The sequence below is a fragment of the Centroberyx affinis genome, unplaced genomic scaffold (assembly GCF_046629955.1).
Source record: "Centroberyx affinis isolate AG114_WGS23_722 - 3 ecotype Tasmania unplaced genomic scaffold, CSIRO-AGI_Caff_v1 ptg001405l_1, whole genome shotgun sequence".
NCBI classification, from domain to species: domain Eukaryota; kingdom Metazoa; phylum Chordata; class Actinopteri; order Beryciformes; family Berycidae; genus Centroberyx; species Centroberyx affinis.
This window is the reverse complement of record NW_027279886.1, coordinates 129,730-148,444: the sequence shown is the minus strand read 5'-3', so window position 1 is coordinate 148,444 and position 18,715 is coordinate 129,730. Positions and strand designations below refer to the sequence as shown.

At 44.2% G+C, this 18,715-nt stretch overlaps 1 protein-coding gene across 1 annotated transcript in view; it reads left to right on the top strand.

The window, feature by feature from the left end:
* The first annotated feature begins 6,056 nt into the window (after positions 1 to 6,056).
* Positions 6,057 to 18,715, top strand: part of LOC139649845 (dynein axonemal heavy chain 9-like) — a 100,194-nt gene continuing 87,535 nt past the window's right edge. The window contains 17 exon segments of the mRNA XM_071526347.1: positions 6,057 to 6,120; positions 6,123 to 6,484; positions 7,180 to 7,376; positions 7,464 to 7,622; positions 8,068 to 8,198; positions 8,375 to 8,586; positions 8,810 to 9,043; positions 9,259 to 9,426; positions 9,899 to 10,015; positions 10,113 to 10,263; positions 11,761 to 11,875; positions 12,013 to 12,081; positions 14,059 to 14,185; positions 14,811 to 14,957; positions 15,695 to 15,803; positions 17,165 to 17,406; positions 17,598 to 17,733. Of these exon segments, the coding sequence (XP_071382448.1) occupies positions 6,057 to 6,120; positions 6,123 to 6,484; positions 7,180 to 7,376; positions 7,464 to 7,622; positions 8,068 to 8,198; positions 8,375 to 8,586; positions 8,810 to 9,043; positions 9,259 to 9,426; positions 9,899 to 10,015; positions 10,113 to 10,263; positions 11,761 to 11,875; positions 12,013 to 12,081; positions 14,059 to 14,185; positions 14,811 to 14,957; positions 15,695 to 15,803; positions 17,165 to 17,406; positions 17,598 to 17,733 (2,740 nt within the window).

Below are 18,715 nucleotides of genomic sequence, written 5' to 3'. Positions count from 1 at the left end.
TTTTTTAGTGAGTGGAGAGGGGTGAAGGAAATGATCCATCACTCAGAGTAAACTCTAAACAGCCTAATGACACGTGGCAATATAAAATGGAAAATTCAAATAAACACCAGCGGGCCTGTTTGGAGGCACTCCTGGTACAATAGCCCAAACACTGGGCATTTGAGTAATCATTACTAGTCATAACTCAGCACACTGGAGATGTTAAATAAACAGTATACTTCTGTAAGGCATATACAACAAGGCCCAAATTTACTTTAGCCGTATCACAGGAATCTGTGAGGTAAAGGACACTCGCCAGCCATGGGAGAGACAGTATCGTTTAATGTCATGTCATGTCTTTTCATCGTCGGGGGACCTTTTGTGTTAGCGTGTTAGAAAAACCTACTACTGTACGGCGTGGTGGCTTCTGCGGGGGAAAATTTGTGGGTGTTGCGTGACATAACAAGAGACCCGAACTGCTTCAAACGCTTCGCCACAGTCTACATGAGGATTTATGGTGCATCTGTGCCTCAAACACTGTTGCATCAACAGAACAGCATCTTCCAGTGTAACTGTTTTGCCGGCCGTACCTGTGTTTCACTTCAACTAGTGCGGGGGAAAAAAAGGAGAAAATCATTTTGCTCAAGTGTAACTTTGTTACAGGTCCAGAAATGATTTATAAAAGCATAAGCTGGTGAGTGTCCAGGAACGTTCTCGACGCTGACCTCATAGGTGAAATCCTGCCTCTGATTGACTCCTAATTGGGCTTGATTACACGGCTATTAGGGAGCGTTCTCCGAGCCCAGCCGGGCCGAGTCCTGCCAAATCCATTTATAAAGCCCAGGTAAGGTGTCACCACAGGGGCAAAACCCACTGGGCCCTCAGTTACAGCGGCGATTACGGCTATTATAGAGCTCTTCGATACAATTATACGCAACGTAAAATGGACAAAAGCAATGTAATCGCTTCGTAAATAATGCTCTTAAAAGGTCACATTGTGGTTAATGAATTCTAGTTCGTGCTGTAGAACAGTAGTCTAAGCCCTTCGCTTTCCCTCCATATTGAAAAAAAACAAAACAATCCTGTGGTGAGTGCGATTTCATGTGTGTGCCCCAAAAGTTTGAGTCATGCAGCTGCACATCCCTTCAAACAGTAGGGGCACGGAGTGAAGCCAAGATGTTCGCCTATCTCATTTACAATGGGTTTTTAAACATGTTCAGACCTGGGTTTAGACTTCTATGAGGTTTCTGTAGTATGTGTGAAAAAAGCCTTACATTTATGTCATTCTGCAGGTCCCCTGACGGCCATTACTAACCCAATATCCTGTTTCAGAGAGAGAGAGCCTCCAGCATGTTGCTCTTGGCCCCTCACCAAATCGCGAAATATGAAAATTACCCATCCAGTCATGGCCTGGAGCTCTTTAAAAGCCATCAGTGTTCCTTTGACAAACCTCCACATGGCTGACTGGCACAGCGCAACTCTTACCCACCGCCATCGCAAACCGCAAAACCCCTCACCTCCTTTCCCCCCCCGGAGGGAAACAAGGAACCCGGGTCATTTACAGCTATTTGTAAGGCCGCATAATTCGGCAACCGCGAGTAGGCCCGTCGATTATTGCTGCGCAGAAAGCCTAGATAAACAGCGTGGACTTCCTCCGCCGCTCGTTATCAGCTTTCTCATACACTCGCTGCCCCGCACTTCACCCCCCGGGCCGCTCAATGTGTCATATCCCTCCGGAGTGTCGGGCCCCAGAAATAGCTTGACATGTTGTCTGTGGGTGCAAGAGTGCGCACTCTCTCTCGCTCTCTCTCTGCTCGTGTGTGTGGATGTGAGCACAAAGGCCATTACTATGCATCTCTATCAAGGTGGTGGCTTTCAAGTGTGTAAACCCAGACGGTCATGGGAAGACCCCCTGTACTGTAATAACATGAGAGTATGATGAGGCATTGGAGGGAACCGGTGTTGCCTCACGACTGACAAATAAGACCAAACATTGCTAGAGGTAAGAGGAGAAGTACGTCCAAAGATATGGACGCTTCTTCGTGATTTTCCAAAACAAGAAGGTACACCCTCACCCAGATGAGGAAGGTTGATGAATGTTATTGCTATTGACATAAAGAGAACAAAGGAATCCAGCTGCATCCAAACCAAGAACTTAAAAAAGCCGCATTCAAAAGCGTCCGGGTGGCGACTGACGTTACTGGGATTCCCAAGAATATTCGTCAGATTCCGCGGGCACATTCGCGCCAAAACAGCGTCAGGTGTCCGGCGCTACCTTCCAGTGTCAGCATTAGGAATGTTGAGGACATTTGGCTTGAGTTTTCCTCGCTTTGTAGGGTTTTTGGGTGACCGGCAACACAGCAGGAGCCGGGCCTTTACAGAAACAGATGCTTGCCATGATGAATTGCGGCATATCCTCAGTACTAGACTTTGCGTCACACTGCTCGGTTACCCAGCTCTGCCAGGAATGACTTGGAACCGGCGCGGAAAAGCAAATGCTGTGCTGCTAAAGAACTCATGCAAATGTCCAATGCGTGTGTGTGCGTCTGAATTGCAGATTCAAGTGGATTGAGGCAAACCGGATGCAAAATGAATAGAATTTTCTCCATCCATCTGTGGTCTCTGCATGGTTTTGGTGTTTTGAGTGTTCCACTGCTGGTCACTGAAATTGCTTTCTTTGAAATAGAATATTCCCCAGTTAGTTGTGTGTTTAACTATCATCATTGAGCGAGTTGGGTTTTGCTTGGCATTTCACAGCCACATGTATGAAGTCATTCTCAGCCACACAGGCATGAGACTTCTGTTTATTCCACAGCGGTGTGTGTGAAGTCCTGTGTGTATGTGTGTGAGATGAGAGTCGAGGGGGGTAGTTGGTGTGTTATACTGTAGCCCCCTCCTGTGGTAATTGGCAGCGTTATTAGTGCAGTTTACACAGCCACAAGCTCATGTACTGGTGCTGCATGAGAACACTTGAGCGCAAGTGTTTGTGCATGCGTGTGTGTGCGTGTGCATGCTAGATAGGGATTGCTGATAGTCCACACACAATTATGTAAAACTGCACAGTGTTCTTGGATGAAGGATCATACCGGGAACGCATCTGGCTCCAGTATGAAACCCTGCTCTGATGAATATGTATACATGACAGAAGCTCCTAATGAAGCTGAGGATATAATTGCCCCGCTCATGTAAAGCAGACATGCCTTCGCTTTGGTGATTGATCTAGGAACGAACGCTTACAACATTGTACAAACAGGCTGTGGATTCGTACCTGAATGAAAGAACATGAAGAGCGAGAGAGCGAGGGAGAAGGGGTTTTGCTCAACAGGTGTGCCTGCACGGAGTCCAAAAGCAGACATGCTGGAAGCGGATCAAGAACAAGTAATTTACAAACTACAGTTAGACAAGGTGGAATGTCTGCACAGTCTGAGATTGTAGATATAGTATGAGTAAGTAATAGATGCCTGATTCAGTATTCTGCACTTCTGTCCCATCTTGGCTGCGTTCCAGTTTGTCGACACGTTTCGGTTTATTTTAGGGAAATGAGGACGCGTTGATAGACAGTTTAGGACAAACGGCGAAACTTGTTCCTAGGACTGGGTCCAACTCAAGTCTCATATTGGCGTGGCTGCACATCTGAAAGCAATAACACCAGGAAGAGAGAGAGGGACCACCACATTTCAGATGGTGAACGAAGAATGTTAACGAGTTAATAAATACCTTTTTATACCTGTTTACAGCGTTTTATGTGAAGCAAAGACCCGGGGTAATCTGTACACAGTGAGGCGATGTGTGATGGACAAATAGTTCGCACCGATGTAAAGAGCAAAATTCATTCCCATCCCTTTGCCCAGCGCCATTCATGCGCTGTGCATTTGCTATTCTTATGTTCTAGTCTATTTGAATCCATATTTATGCGGCGAGTCTTAGCTAACATAGACACAGATGTTATGACAGCATGCCAGAGGACCCGAGGACAAGAGGACTGCATCTGTCTTATTAAAATAGTTGTGTTTGACGGTTGCGGTTAGATGGTTCCTTGGATCTCTTTGTCCTCCACAAACAATACCGCTTTCATAAAGGGCCTAAAATAGGAAAATCAGTCTCTACGCTTTGGGATATAAAAACACTGCTGTTTATGCTTATCGACAATATACTGATAATGCTTTTGCAATTAACATTAGTAATGTTACTTTCTGCCTTACATGGGCATTACAGTAACTATGAGTGTTGTCGTTTTGATGTGGTCTTACTGTATGATTTTATTGCATTCTTTTTTCTTCTATGTTTTGTTTCTTTTTTTTTGTTTGTTTTGTTTTAATTTTAACATTTAAGTTGTCGGTTAAGTGTGTAGTTATGTGCTGTCTTTTGCTTGAAATCTGTAATAAAATGTTCATTACAAAAAAAAGGTTTCAAGTTTTACATAAGTCTCTGACACAGCATCCCCTTGATCTACGGTGGCCTGTAATTGACATAAGCAATAGTCACATTTTCACATTTTTCACATTCACATTTTCAGAAATCCAGCAGAAACATCTAGTGAAGAGGTAATATTTTTGTTTTTTTCCTGTAAAAATCTTACATATTGCATCCTTTAATTCTTGTGGCTGCTCTAAACATCCTGGTGACCCAGACGCTCAAGCATCATGGTTTATGTATTTCAGTGGCTAGCCACCCAACAGCTCCTTCATATCAGCGACCAGGCAGCTCTTTTGATTCTCAAATGGAAAGTCTGACTGTGATGCTTCTCTTTGGTCTCTCATGTTAATCTTCAAAGTCAAGCAGAGGAACTGAACCTCCTTAGTTGCTGCTTCTGGACACTCACTCAGAATGACTCACGCCTGCAGGCCTGCTTGCATGCACACACACATACTGTACTGTGCTGTGTTGGAGGTCTGTCATGCTTAGCCAGGGTTCATGCCTCCTTATGAACTTGGAACAAAAGAAGACAAAGACAAATATTTGATGTCAAGTTGCTGATAATCCTCTTTTGCATCCCACATCTGAGTGTTGAATACACAAAACACATTCTATTTTCTCCAGCCAAATTCTACAGAAGTCTTTGTGAAGCAGGAGCAGCTGTATTAGGGTTAAAGAAGGGACAATACAGACTGTCCATGTGCGGTTTGATCATTTATCACTGGGGGAAAACAGAAAACTCCAAGATACCGCAGTATGGTCTTAGACTTTGCTTGGTGTATTTTTTTGTGGCATTTGAATGGGCTTCGTATAATAAAGAGTCTGCCCTAACCCAGCTTTATAATGGAGAGATACCTTTCAGCTTTGAGCTTCACAGTTCATTTGTCTGTCGTTCAGGCCACAAAAGCCTGATGCCTGGCAGCTGGACAAACCAGGTTAAGATCAGACATGAGGTGTTGTTTTCACTGCAGTGATGCCACCCTGTGGCAGAGTATGGCAATTGCAGCTTTCTGAAAAACCATCACCACCAACAACAATAATAACAGCACTAATAATAATAGAAATAGTAATTATAACAACAACAACGATAAAAATAATAATAGCAATAATATAAATCCTACTATTATTATTATTACTAATAATAATAATGGGCTAATCAAAATAATAATAAATATAAAAAAATATATAAATATGTTTTAATTAAATAAATAAAATAATAGCATCCCGAGTAGTAGGCCTAGTAGTAGTATTTGGGTTATCATTGTTGTTGATTTCTCACTTGCAGATAGAGGAGAGGGTTGATTTCTAAAAATAACTTTACTTTTTTTTTCCTGTTCGTCCATGGTGCTTAACTGCGAGAAGGAAAAAGAAAATGGAAACAGACGGTCTTTGATTTTAACCCGGGCGCTCTAGCCCAACATTGGCGCTTTTCAAACTCTCTTATTTGAGGTAGTCAGTTATTCCCTTAATGGTGTTATTACTAACAGCCGCACTTTGACTTCAGTGTTCCGACTCGCACTTTAACAATTAGCGAGCAAGTGAACAATAGGTGCCAAGTCAGCAGGTTAACAGACAGGGGGGATTGTCCTGGTCCTGGGTCAGCACCAGGTCGCTGAAAGTCCCCTAAGCAACGGCCTCATTAATGCAAACACTGCGTTACTATGGAGGCCGAGACACAATCAGTTCATACACAAACCCGGACTGGCCCGGGACAAGCGGAGAGGAGAGCCCCGCAGACATGGACGACTCACCCGCTAAGGACAAACGATTTGAATTCATCGAGGATTACGTGTTGAGGGCTCTGAAGCTGAAACAGGAGCGATGGCAAAAATGCATCTGCGTCGAGGACAACAAGCTGCTCATTCAAGACTTTTTGGACAAACCGGACCAGATGACTTTGGTGGTGTCGCTGAACGCGGCCGGACTCCTGCAGCCCGCCGCCCGCTTCACGGCGAACTCCAAAAATAAAGCGGTCTACTTTGTCAAGCAGAGCAGAACTGCGCTGACTCCTGACTTAATGAAAAGTAATTTGGTCTACGGGGACTTGTCTTATGCTCCACTTGATCAGTTTTCTGCTCTAGTTGAGGAGGTAAGCAGAGCAGAATACACTTGTTAATTATTACATATACACATAGGGCAGGCTCAAGATGATGAAAGGGCCATTGTCCTCAGTTGTGATTGTCTGTGAACACTCAAAGTAGGTGAATTAAATTATAAATTAGAGAAAGAATTGACTTTAAATCACTGAAAAAGTGTTCTTTAAAGGAATAGTTCACCCAAAAATGAAAATTCTGTCATCATCTACTCACCCTCATGCCAGTTGAAACACAGGTGAAGTTTGTCCATATAACACACAGGGAGGCTGCCAGCACAACTCCATAGCAGCCTTCTCCAAAACAACTGAAGTCAGTGGGGACCAGTTCTACAGAGTTCCAAAAAGACCTACAGTATATTTACACCATCATTTAGTGCAAATCTTAACTACAGCTGATTGATTTGCAACAAATAATGGTGTATAGGTCTTTCTATTCACAGTGTGATTGTTTGGCGGGTTTTTTTTTGGGAACTCTAAAGAACAGGTCCCCATTGACTTCAGTTGTTTTGGAGAAGGCTCCTACGAAGTTGTGCTGCCACCTCCCTGTGTGTTATATGGACTAACAAATTTCACCTGTGTTTCATTTGGCATGAGGGTGAGTAGATGATGACAGAATTTAAATTTTTGGGTGAACTATTCCTTTAAAGCAATCATTTTTCCATCCTTCCCATTTACTTACACTCCTCCAGGTGGTGGTGCCGCTGCTGTCCAACGGCAGGAACCACACTGAATGGCCACAGGTAGTTTCTCAGGACATCCGGCGCCATGTCCACTCCCTCAAGACCAATGTGTTTGTGGTGTCAGGCCAAGTCAAAGGCAAGACTCTGCTGCCTCTGCCTGCAGGCTCAGAGAGAGTGGAGCAAGCGGCCCTGGAACGAGACAAAAGGTAGATCCGTACCCTGTCATTCATGTGTGGATGCATCATTTGCCCACTTCTACATTCAAATATGATGTTCCTTCTGAAACGCTACAGGGGGGACATAGTGGATAAGAGCATCATCCACTCCATAGAGTCTGTAGTGATTGAGTGGAGCCACCAGATCCGTGCAGTCCTGAAGAAGGACTCCTCTGAGGCTCTGCTGGAAGGCAACAATCCAACGCCATACACAGAGCTGCTCTTCTGGAGGAACAGGTCAGCAGCACTATACTGTAGGTCTGATTACAGACAGACGCCATAGATCCTCTGGCAACTCCTGTGCTTCGTCTGTTTAACGTAGCGCTCGTGAAAAAAACAAACTATATCCCTGAGGTCCTCTGTGTTGATTTCTTTTGTGAGTTTTTGCTGGTGCTACTTATTTATTTTGAGGTTGGAAACACCTGTGCTATCAAGTAAAAAAGGTAATTTAGAGACCTGTCCTCTCCTCTCTCTGTTGCTTTTTTTGTGCTTTAGTGGTGCTTTTGTAGATAACAAAGCAGAATTATGTCTTATGCTGCCAAATCGTAATAGGATACCCTCTACTTTCCATTTACTTTCCTCTTGACTCTTGGAAAACTTTGACTCTTGGAAATTCGGTAATGTGACAGAAACTTGTTTGTTTTCCATTTCTTTCTTTTGTTTTGCTTTTTCTTCCTCGAAGATATGCAGACTTGGAGTGCATCCATTCCCAGTTCAAGTCCTCCAAGGTGACAAAGATGGCAGTGCTGTTGGAGGCCGTGGAGAGCAGCTATTACCCTGCCTTTAGAAACATGCTGCAGGACGTCCTTGCAGGTAATGACTCAAAGCTTATACTACAATAGAGCAAAACTCAATGAGGCCTGCTTTCTGTGGTATAGCAGGTGCTACTTTGAATAGGTAAAGAGGATTTATCATCTAAGCTTGTCATCTACTATCGCACATAGGGCATTGTTGGTTGTATTGACTTTAATCACGTCTTCACTTGCCAGCATTGGAGGAGGCAAAGGACATCTGCACCTACTTGAGGCCCCTGCAGCGTCTTTTTGAAGACATGGAGAATGCAGAGTTTCCTGATGTTAGGGGTCAGATCGGCCCTCTGATGCACACAGTGTGTCTGGTGTGGGCCAACTCCAGATACTACAACACCCCAGCCCGCCTCATCGTTCTGCTGCAGGAGACCTGCAATCTCCTCATACAACAGGTCAACAGCAGTTGTTCTCTGTTCCAGTGGTAGTCTGTGAGATCTGTCTTTTTTTATTGTGGTAAATAAAAGTGTGTCCAGTACTGTGACATCTTTTTCCTTGGATTTTCTGTTGATGCAGTTTGAGTTTCTCTTTTCTTTGTCTGTTCAGCCATGATGGCTATTGCTGCTCATGCTAACTACCAAGTTCTTCTATTTACATTTAACTGCTGTCCAACTCCAGGCCCGGGTGTATCTAAATCCAGAAGAGGTTCTGAAGGGGGAGGTCTCAGAGAGTCTGCTGAAGGTGCAGACAAGCCTGGAGATCCTCCAGCTCTTCAGGAGCACCTACGAGGAACGCAGGGCCAACCTGGACCAATACCAGAGGAACGGGAGGCTGGTGAGGCCTTGGGACTTCTCCCCGCTCATGGTCTTCTCTGGACTCGACTGCTTTATTCACAGAGTCAAGGCCATTGAGGTGAGCACAGAGACATCATTCAATACAGTACTCCAAAGGTCATGTGAGCCAAAGCATGATGAGAGATGATTTTAGATATCCAGGAGAGGTATCTATTACTTATATTTTGGATAAAGATTCTTTCTGTAATAAACGCCAAATTGTTAACTTGACTTATTGCAAACCACAGACCTCTTCTTGCTTGATGGCACACCTCCTTTTCTGTCTCCCTGTAGGACGTCCTGTTGGCAGCCGTGGACCTGTTGAAGCTTGAGAAAGTGGAGTTTGGAGGAATCAGAGGCCGAGGCCTGAGCCAGCAGGTCCAGTTGCTCCACCAAGAGTTCCTGGACACTTACAAGTACTTCACAGAGAAATCCTATGACTGCTTGGATGTGAACAATAAGGTACGGAGGGTTATAGGGGCTTTGTCACTTGCCTGGTGGGACAAATAGGGCTGTCATTTTTTTGAGCTACTTTTAAGGTCAATCCATTTTCACAAGCGCTTTATGAAATTCTAGACACAGGCTACAAGCTCAGTGTAATTTCTACCCCTGAATACTCCTCAATACATGCTCTTTTCTCTCAAGCTAGCAATGACCACCACGGCCTGGTCGTTCCAGCTTTTGTGAAGCAAATTGTTTTTCTGCCAAAATGGACTTTTTTTCTCACTGCCATCTAGTTGCTTAACCAAGACGATCCTGAGTTATAGCAAGAAAAGCAATTTACTTTGCTTGTAAGACCCAGTCAGTTCTCCCCGCTGGATCACTTTGAGTCAGTCAGATGTGAAAAGGAATATGCTGTGCTGGCTCTGCGTTCACTCGTACCGCTGTGTGGTGTTTTGGCTGTCGGACTAGCTGAGCTATATCTGCCCTCTAGGAGTTTGAAGAAGATGTGAGAGAGTTCAGACTGAAGGTGGATGACACAGACCGCCGACTAGGAGCTGTCTTCTGTCAGGCCTTTGATGACGCCTCAGGACTGGAGCATGCCTTCAAGGTCTGGGGACATAATCTCATGCAAGCACACATACACACCGACACACACACACACACACATTTATTTGAATTCTCCTTTACTCCTCTGACGCCTACAGGTCCTGGATATGTTTGGCAGCCTGTTGGAGCGCCCCTTGGTGGCTGCAGATGCTCAGGAGAGATACCCTCTGCTTGTGTCTGTGTTCAGCAAGGAGCTGGACTGCTGTAAACTCCTCTTCAACAAACACATTCAAAGTGCAGAAGAGCTGGGTGAGATTCAGAATACTGCCTATGTTTTATATTGAGCTGTTGCTTTCACAGAGAGACAAAGAGTGAGCAGCTAGGGGTTCAGTGTCTAACCAGTAGGCCGCACTGACTTCCACTTTATATCTTCATAAATCAAAATCAACAAGCAAATAGTAAACATGCTGTCCCCCACCAGTGATGTAGTTCCACCCTTGGGTCAGTCAGTGATTGCTGAGTGTACTTGAAATATGAGTGAAATTGTGTAAGCATTTTCGTATGGGACAATGAAAGGACAGATTGACCATATATTTATGTTGCCTACTCTCCTCAGAATTAGGCTTATAAGTTATATCTTGAAATGTAGTAACTGTAATTGTCCTGTTTTTACTCAATACAGTACAAAATATGAGAACTACAATACGCAATAAATACAATCCGTACATTACACAATGTACACTACGATACAATTTATAATACAATATACAATATAACATACAACACCAGGAGCGTGAGTGTTATGAATGATACAAATGCTAAATGATAAGTGATATATGGTATTGCACAGTAGGTAAGTGGTAATATGATATAAGTAGTCAACACTGACGGCACAGTGGTAGTGCAGTGATGAGTGCAATAACAGTACAACAGTCCAACAACTGTACAATAACTACAGTGTCTTGTGGTTAGAGCTTTGCCCAAAAATTCTCCATTGACTCTCACTTCAACACATCAACCCAGTCTGATGTCTCCAAGTGTGTAGCGTGTGTAGACTATTATGTTACCTATGATAACTTTAACTGTATTGCTTTACCACTAAGTCCCCATTCATTGTCCCCCACATTGTATGATAACTTTAACTGTATGACCTGCTTTACCACTGAGTCCCCATTCATTGTCAATGCCGCCCCCTAGCAGCACAAAGTCAACGTCACAGTGTGACTAACGAACGAACGAACGAACGAACAAACAAACAAACAAATGAACAGACGGAGAACGACCCATAGTCCCCCCTTTGGTGGGGGACAAAAAAGGAACAGTTGATTTAAGATGCATAATTTAACAATTTTGCACGTTGGCGGCCCCAAATGGCAGCAAGAGGTAACTGTTTAAATTTGTGCTGACTTTAAAACCCAGAAATCTTGTAGTAAACAGCACACTGATGTTTATCAACCCAGCCAGTCTGTGAAACTTTATACCAAAGCATATCAGTGCAGCTTTCTCTCGACTCTGGAGCACTGGCTGCTGTCTAGGAGACAGTTTGTATTTTGCTCTTAAGTTTTGATTTCCCACCAGTGTTCATACCCAACACCAGAATTTTGTTTGAGCTGCTCATTTCTTAGGACGCTCTTCTTTGTTGGAGCCCCACTTTGTGATTTAGGCTGATAAAATGGGTGTATTCTTACATAAAACAATGCAATATTGCATTAGTGCAGATTACCTGTAGTTCTTAGCTGTTTCCTTCACTGACTTTATGGTAAATATCTGAATTACAGTAATTCCAATGACACTTTACCTCCTCAGGCTATACCCCAGTGAATAGGAATATGCCAGCAGTAGCTGGGGGGCTGAGATGGGCCCAGGAGCTACAGGAGCGCATCCAGGTCCCCTTCTCCAAATTCAGACACATCTCCTACCCGTGAGTCTTCTCTCTCTTGTCTCCAACATAACAGCAGATAGACAGGACCGTATAATGTAATGTTTTGGAATATATTGAAAAAAAAAAACAGTGGCTATGACTTTTGCATGGGCAGTGAAGTTTCATCTTCTCCTTAGGTGCCTGGAGTCTGCAGAAGGAGGCAGGGTTGTCCAGAAGTACGAGGAGATGATGCAACTCTTGGACAGGTGTGTTTGCGTTTTATCTCGGTGCGTTACACTGTATGTCGTCATGTTTAGACATATGTATCGCTGAATAAAAGAACAGAGGAAAGATTAAACAGAATAGACTGTGATAGAATAGGACTTCACTTTGTTCTACATGCATCATGAAAACTAATAACACGGATCAGACGTCGACTCCGCGGCAGCGCTGTGTTTAAACTGAACATTTGTGATTTTGTTAGTTGAGTGTATAACATTTATGAAGCGGCCCCCGTGGAATAGCATGAAGACATGCAGCTCCAGGCATGATTTATGTTCTCATTACTGCGGCGCTGCTCTGTAGATTATTTCACAGCACTCCCATAATCCCACACGCTCTGTCTCTGTTCACTGATGCCAAGTGAGAAATGGCCTTTTAGACCACATCCAACATCAAAACCTGCAAGATAAAGCATCCTATTGGGGGGGGGGGAATGCAGTTTTTGGCGGACAAGCGTGCGTTTATATGGCAGGGTTTGTGCCGGACTGAATTGTGTGTGTATGTGTGTGTGAGACCAAATGTCCTCACAAGGATAGGAGGACAAGTATAATCCTACAAAGTGAGGACATTTTGCCACGCCTCACTTCTTCAAGGCTAGTTTAGGACAGTGATTCTCAACCTTTTTCATATCAAGGACCCCTAATTTAGTCCATATTAGAGCCACAGACCCCCATTTGATTTTGTCTCTCGGACCCAAATCTGAGAATATTTTTATTGTCAGATATGATTTTGTCCAGAATTCCATGACTATCTCTATTGTAGGTAGAGAGATAACAGTGAAACTATGATCAAAATAGTCATTCTTCTACTTTCTCTAATAAAATCAACTTCTTGTAAATGAAATAATGGTGAAGTTTAACAATTCATCAATTTGCTGGGGACCCCCTGGAACCCCCCCCCAAGGACCCCAGGTGGTCCCCGGACCCCACGTTGAGAACCACTGGTTTAGGGTTACAACTTCGCAACTTTAGGATTAGGTTTAGGTTCAGGTTAGAGAAAGGATTAAAGATAGGGTTAAGGATTGGCAAATGAATGGAGTCAATGAAGGTCCTCACAAGTATAGCAATACAAAAGTGTGTATGTGTGTGGTTGCGTGTCATCACACAGACCTATACACACACACACACGTACACACGCAAACACTCATTCCTTACGCTTCACATGCTTAATATAACTCCTTCACTTCATGTCCCCGCACCCGGTCTAATGGAATGATGAACAACACCGGTTCTCTGCCCTCAATTTACTCCCATCAGAAATTAGAGCCTCTTGTTATGCCGTAATAATCAGCGCCGCCGCCGCCGAACGCCGCCGCCGTTATACATATTCCAGTCAGGGCCGGGACGGGCATCCTCACTCATTACCCCCGCAGACAAAACGCTGCGTGATTTATGGCCATGACCAAGGCATTTGATTGCCTCTGCGTCTGCGGTGCCACTATCAGGAAATGAAGCTCACAGCAGAAATCCAATAAGGAGCACACAGCACGCACTAAAGTCCTCATCATAATCGTGGCTATTTACAGATTGATATAGCTGTACAGAGCCCTGACATATTGTCTGTTCCCAGCCGCTCGCCGATGAATCAGCTTTTGTCCTCGTATGCCCCCCCCCCCCCGTATCGTCAGCTTGATACGGCAGGCGAATCACTCTGCCCATTTTGTTTACAACCTCCGAGGATCGGAATAATGGCTCAATCATATGCCTTTTAGCCGCTTATTTTGTTCCTGATTTTTAATTTTCATGATGTGAGCCATTTGCACAGCTCGCGGCCTTGTGAAAATAAAAGCCCCCGGACCCTTTCATGGGAATACGAGACGACGTTATTCCCCAGCGGTAAAAATGTATAAATTGGACAAAGCGGAAAGCAGAGAAGGAGAGTGGTTCTCTTTGATATTAATTTAAGACCAGTGATTGCGATCTCAGATTAGATCGGTGCTTCCTTGTGTTTTTTTATTCCAGATACTCCCGCGACCTGTATGAGACGTGGACAGAGACGGTGGCTGAGAGGTCCCAGTTCAACCTCAGCTTGCCATTACTCAGCAGAGACCCGACGACACGCCTGATCTCAGTCAACTTCAACCCTCAGGTCTTTACTTTCAGGCTGCAATGATAGAATGACTGATCCAAGACTCTCACTCTGTTTAAACGAACCTTTTGTTCTGAATAGCTGTGGATAATAGGGCTAGACCAATATTGGATAGCGGGTTGATATTGGGCTTTTATTAAATATTGAATATCAGCCAGTTCATGCTGTAAGGAGGTTCATTCCTGACCACAGCTCCATAAAACGGCCTGTAAAACCTGCAGTGAAGTTTTATTTTCTCTGCACGTTATTCGTTGATTAAATTGTTAAATTAGTTGTTGTAAATTAATTATTCATTTTAAAGGCAACAATGTATCCCAGAGTTTTCCCCCTACCATTACATAAGTGTGTTGGGGGGTCACCGTGCCTTAATGAGCTGCTAACCCACCTAAAGGAATTTCATTAGTCTGGGTTTTAATTGAGAGGTTTAGTGTCCCATGATGGTCTAATTGCTTTTTCACAGGCTTTTCTACCCTGCTAAGAATAACATTCTGGGGGAAACGCTGAATACTTTTTTTTTTTGCCATGAAAACGGCCATAGCAATATTGAATATTGGCAAAAAAAAATCGCAAACTAAAAATCTCAGTATGCCAATAATGTCTCTTAACCTGTCTGTCCGTCCCTCAGCTGGTGTCTGTGCTGAGGGAGGTGAGGTACCTGGAGGCCAGACAGACCGAGGTGGTGCCTGACACTGCAGCGCAGCTCTACACCACCAGGGGGCAGCTGTGGCAGTACGTGGCCAACCTGGAGCTCACCGCGGGCCGATACAACAAGGTTGCTAAAAGCTCCATTAAAATCTATCAATGCATTAACTAGTACTGTGACTTTGTGCAGCTGCTGTAATCGCTGTGGAGAGCAAATAAACAAAAATATATGAATTTGATCCTGTATGGATATATGCACTGGTTAGGTATTAAGCATGCATAGATATAAGGATATGCAGTATGTGTAGGTATTGATTGACTTTATTTGGTTTAATTGAAAGAAAAATAGTATATTAAATATGCTACTCTTTGCCAGAGGCCATATCACACACATTATTCTTTATCAAGAATAACAGAGTAAAGATGATTTAATAAGCTTATTTCTATTGTGGTTCTTAATGGGAATTGGACATGAGGGCAGAATGGCAGGTTCAATAATTTAGCGTAGGACAATACAGCAGCAATCACTGATGTAATTAATTCAGCCACATAGAGGACGGTTCCCACCAAGTCCAGGTAGACACATCGCAGGTCCCTCAATAAGATAATTGCATTTGAACAAATACGGCAATACAACGCCTCAAGTCCCAAAAAGTGCAAGTCCAATTAAACGCGACACAATCCAGAAATACTGACTTTTTAATGAGGGTGACGGCCCGCTGTGATGATCCGGGCCTTCGCGTGCCTTTTTGATGGCAGCTATATTAAAGAGATATTTCTGTACACGCTTAATGGGTGCTGAAAATCAAATCACGTCTTTCTCTCTGTCTTTATCTCTCCGCCTGTCCCCCCGCTGTCTGGCTCCAGGTGATGTGCTCGGTGTTAGATGTGGAGTATCCTCTGGTTCGCCGCCAGCTCGGGGCCATCGACACTCAGCTCAAAGAGGCCGAGGAGAGCCTGAACTGGAACAGCCAAGGTCAGGACTCGCTTATTTCACTAATTGGATAATTGGCAGATACAGTTCTCGGGGAATGACACAATTACATATATCAGTTTCTATTGTTAAAGTGGTTAATCAAACAGTGTGTCCAGTACTGTGACGTCTTTGTCCTTGGATTTTCTGTTGATGCAGTTTGAGTTTCTCTTTTCTTTGTCTGTTCAGCCATAGTGGCTATCACTGCTCATGCTCACTACCCAGTTCTTCTATGTATTCAAATCAAACTGCTGTTGCTGCTGCCAGAAAGGTAAAACGCATCAATACCTGTGTGCCAGAGGCAAGACCGACCTGACACTGGGTGTTTAGAACAGCAGATGAACTGGGTACAGGTTGAATCACTATGTGTTGTGTCCTTTTCTCTGATGTTTCCTCCCATCCAGAGAAAAACATCCAGGACCACGATGGAAATAAGACGAAGACTTTATCGCGCTCTCCCTTGACAAATTCCCATCCGAGTTCTGTGACTCATGTTTTAAAACTGTCCAATAAAACGAAACCGAAGTAAACTAGCGCAGGCTGCCGTGAGAGGTGACACCAACCGCTCACCTCACGGAGGCTCTCGCGGTTTTCGGAAAAAGATCCGTAATAGGAACAGGAGAGGCGTTCAATCATTGATACGGTGTGATTGACGCGGCGTTGTCGGGGGGGGGGGGGGACGCTGTGTGTTTTTCTTCGAATCCGCCGTTCCCCAAAGAGCTGGGGCTGAAATGAGACGAGCGTTTGCGGTACAAGCCAATGCACTCCGCTGTCTTTGGGGACGGTTCCAGACAGAATGCGCCCAGCGGCACACAGCTCCTCTGCAGACTTGGCTGCTTTATGTTGCGGTGTGTGAGTGTGTGTGTGTGTGTGTGTGTGTGTGTGTGTGTGTGTGTGTGCACTCTCTAGCTACTTATGGAACGCTTTCGGGGTTTTTTTCTGGAACACGTCTGCAGCAGATTTATTCGGGGAGAGAGCAAAGGTCAGCCGTTCTCCCTCTACGTCTTCTGACCCTTGACAAGCGCAGGATTATGCAGTGAAAGATATATTCAAAGTAGATTTCCCACATGTAAGAAAACATTGCGCTCATTCCATCTTAGGATTGATGGCATCACGTTCGCATGAATGTTATCATTGCATTCCTGTGCGATGTGCATTAAATGCTTAGACGAGTGCATACCTCTCTGTTCAGTTTAGCCAGATACAAGATTAACTTATAAGGGATGCGATTTTGCAGAGGGATTTTTTTTCAGGATTTCCAGTATTTTGATCACATAACTCCCATTCATTCCTAATGGGCGATTACCATTTCCCTGCCCTTTTCAGTTCTTCATCACACGTCTCTATTATGCATCCGATTTCAGGTATTTGGCAGTATATCCAGGAGGTGCGCGACTCTGTTTGCGACCTGGAGAGCCGACTCCAGAGGACTAAGGACAACGTGGAGGAGGTCCAGAGCTGCATGAGGTCCTGGGCCAGCCCCATCTTCGACAGGAAGGAGGGCAAGAAAGACACACTGCTCAGCCTGGAGGACCGGGCCGAGAGGCTGGACAGGTTTTACGGTCTGATACGCTCCTCCGGAGAAAAGATCCACTTCCTTCTTAAGGTATAAAAAAAAGAGTTCTTAGTGGACCTAAAGTTTCACTCCCATTTCATCATTCTGTTGCTCCACGCCTATGAGGTTATTATAAAGCTTACAATTCATGAGCTGCTTTGAAAGTTTTTAAGGATTATTTTGAATATGGTATATATAGATGATGTTTCAGTATGAGTCTCACGCTCACCCCGGTGTCTCAGAGCAATCTGGAGCTGTTCCGGGCTGAGCCGAACTCGGAGGAGTGGAAGGCCTACGTGGAGTACGTGGACGACATGGTCATCGACGGCTTCTTCACCAGCGTGGAGCGCTCCCTCAAGTTCTTCCTGGACAACACAGGTACTGGAGGAGGTTTGCGCAGGAGGAGGAAGAAGAGCGTGATACACAGAAGAGTCAGAGAGGCAGAGAGAAATTACATTTTCTTTGTTTCATTCGGTGACAGTTCACACTTGGGGAAAAAAAGAAGGATTAATTTGTCACCCTCTCAGTTTGCCTGCAACATACTATCCATTTGTCCCAATAAGCCTCACCTTTGTCTTTTTGTAGTCTTAGAGTGTAGTCTTACAGCCATTTCATACTGTATATACAATCTACTGTATTTTCATCCACTGGCCAAGAGTAGGAGGTTCATCGGTATAGACAATGCCTAGTTATTGTCTTTTTGCTAGCAACCATAAAGATTTTCTACAAATATCTATCACTCTTACGCATTTCCATTTCTATGTTACCCAAATAGAAACTGTTAACACTTCCAATTGACGACCATATTTGCATACAGTGCATCCTTTATAACGCACTATACTGTAGATGTGGGAAAAGAAAGTGTAACCGCATCACTTCATTTGAGTGATGACATACATGTATGGTAGTTTACTAGTGTTGTCACGATACCAGAATGTTGATGCCAATACTGAGCTTATCTGAAAATTCAAGCCAATCAATTGACTTGGACAGCTTTGTAGCAACCTTTACACAGGGGGTTTTCGATGTGTTGTTGGGTCTGTCCTTGTTCTCTGGAAGTGAAATAGTTCCAGATTTGGCTCCTGGCACCAGTTTTGTCAACCAGTTAAGGTGGACTGGGATCCACTTCAAGACGTGGTGGACTGTTGCCAGACTGCAGCTCTGTCTTTTCCAATCCTTCTTCTCCTTCTATTAACTATGCCAATCCGCATGTAAATGTCCTCTGGAGGTGACATTGAGATGGAATCTCAGCTTGCAGAACACGTTCGGTGAAAGTTTTGAACGTTTAGAAAATTCAGTATTGAATTCAGTCCTCCGGTTATCGTGACAACACTGTATGGTTTATAGTACAGCAGTGGTC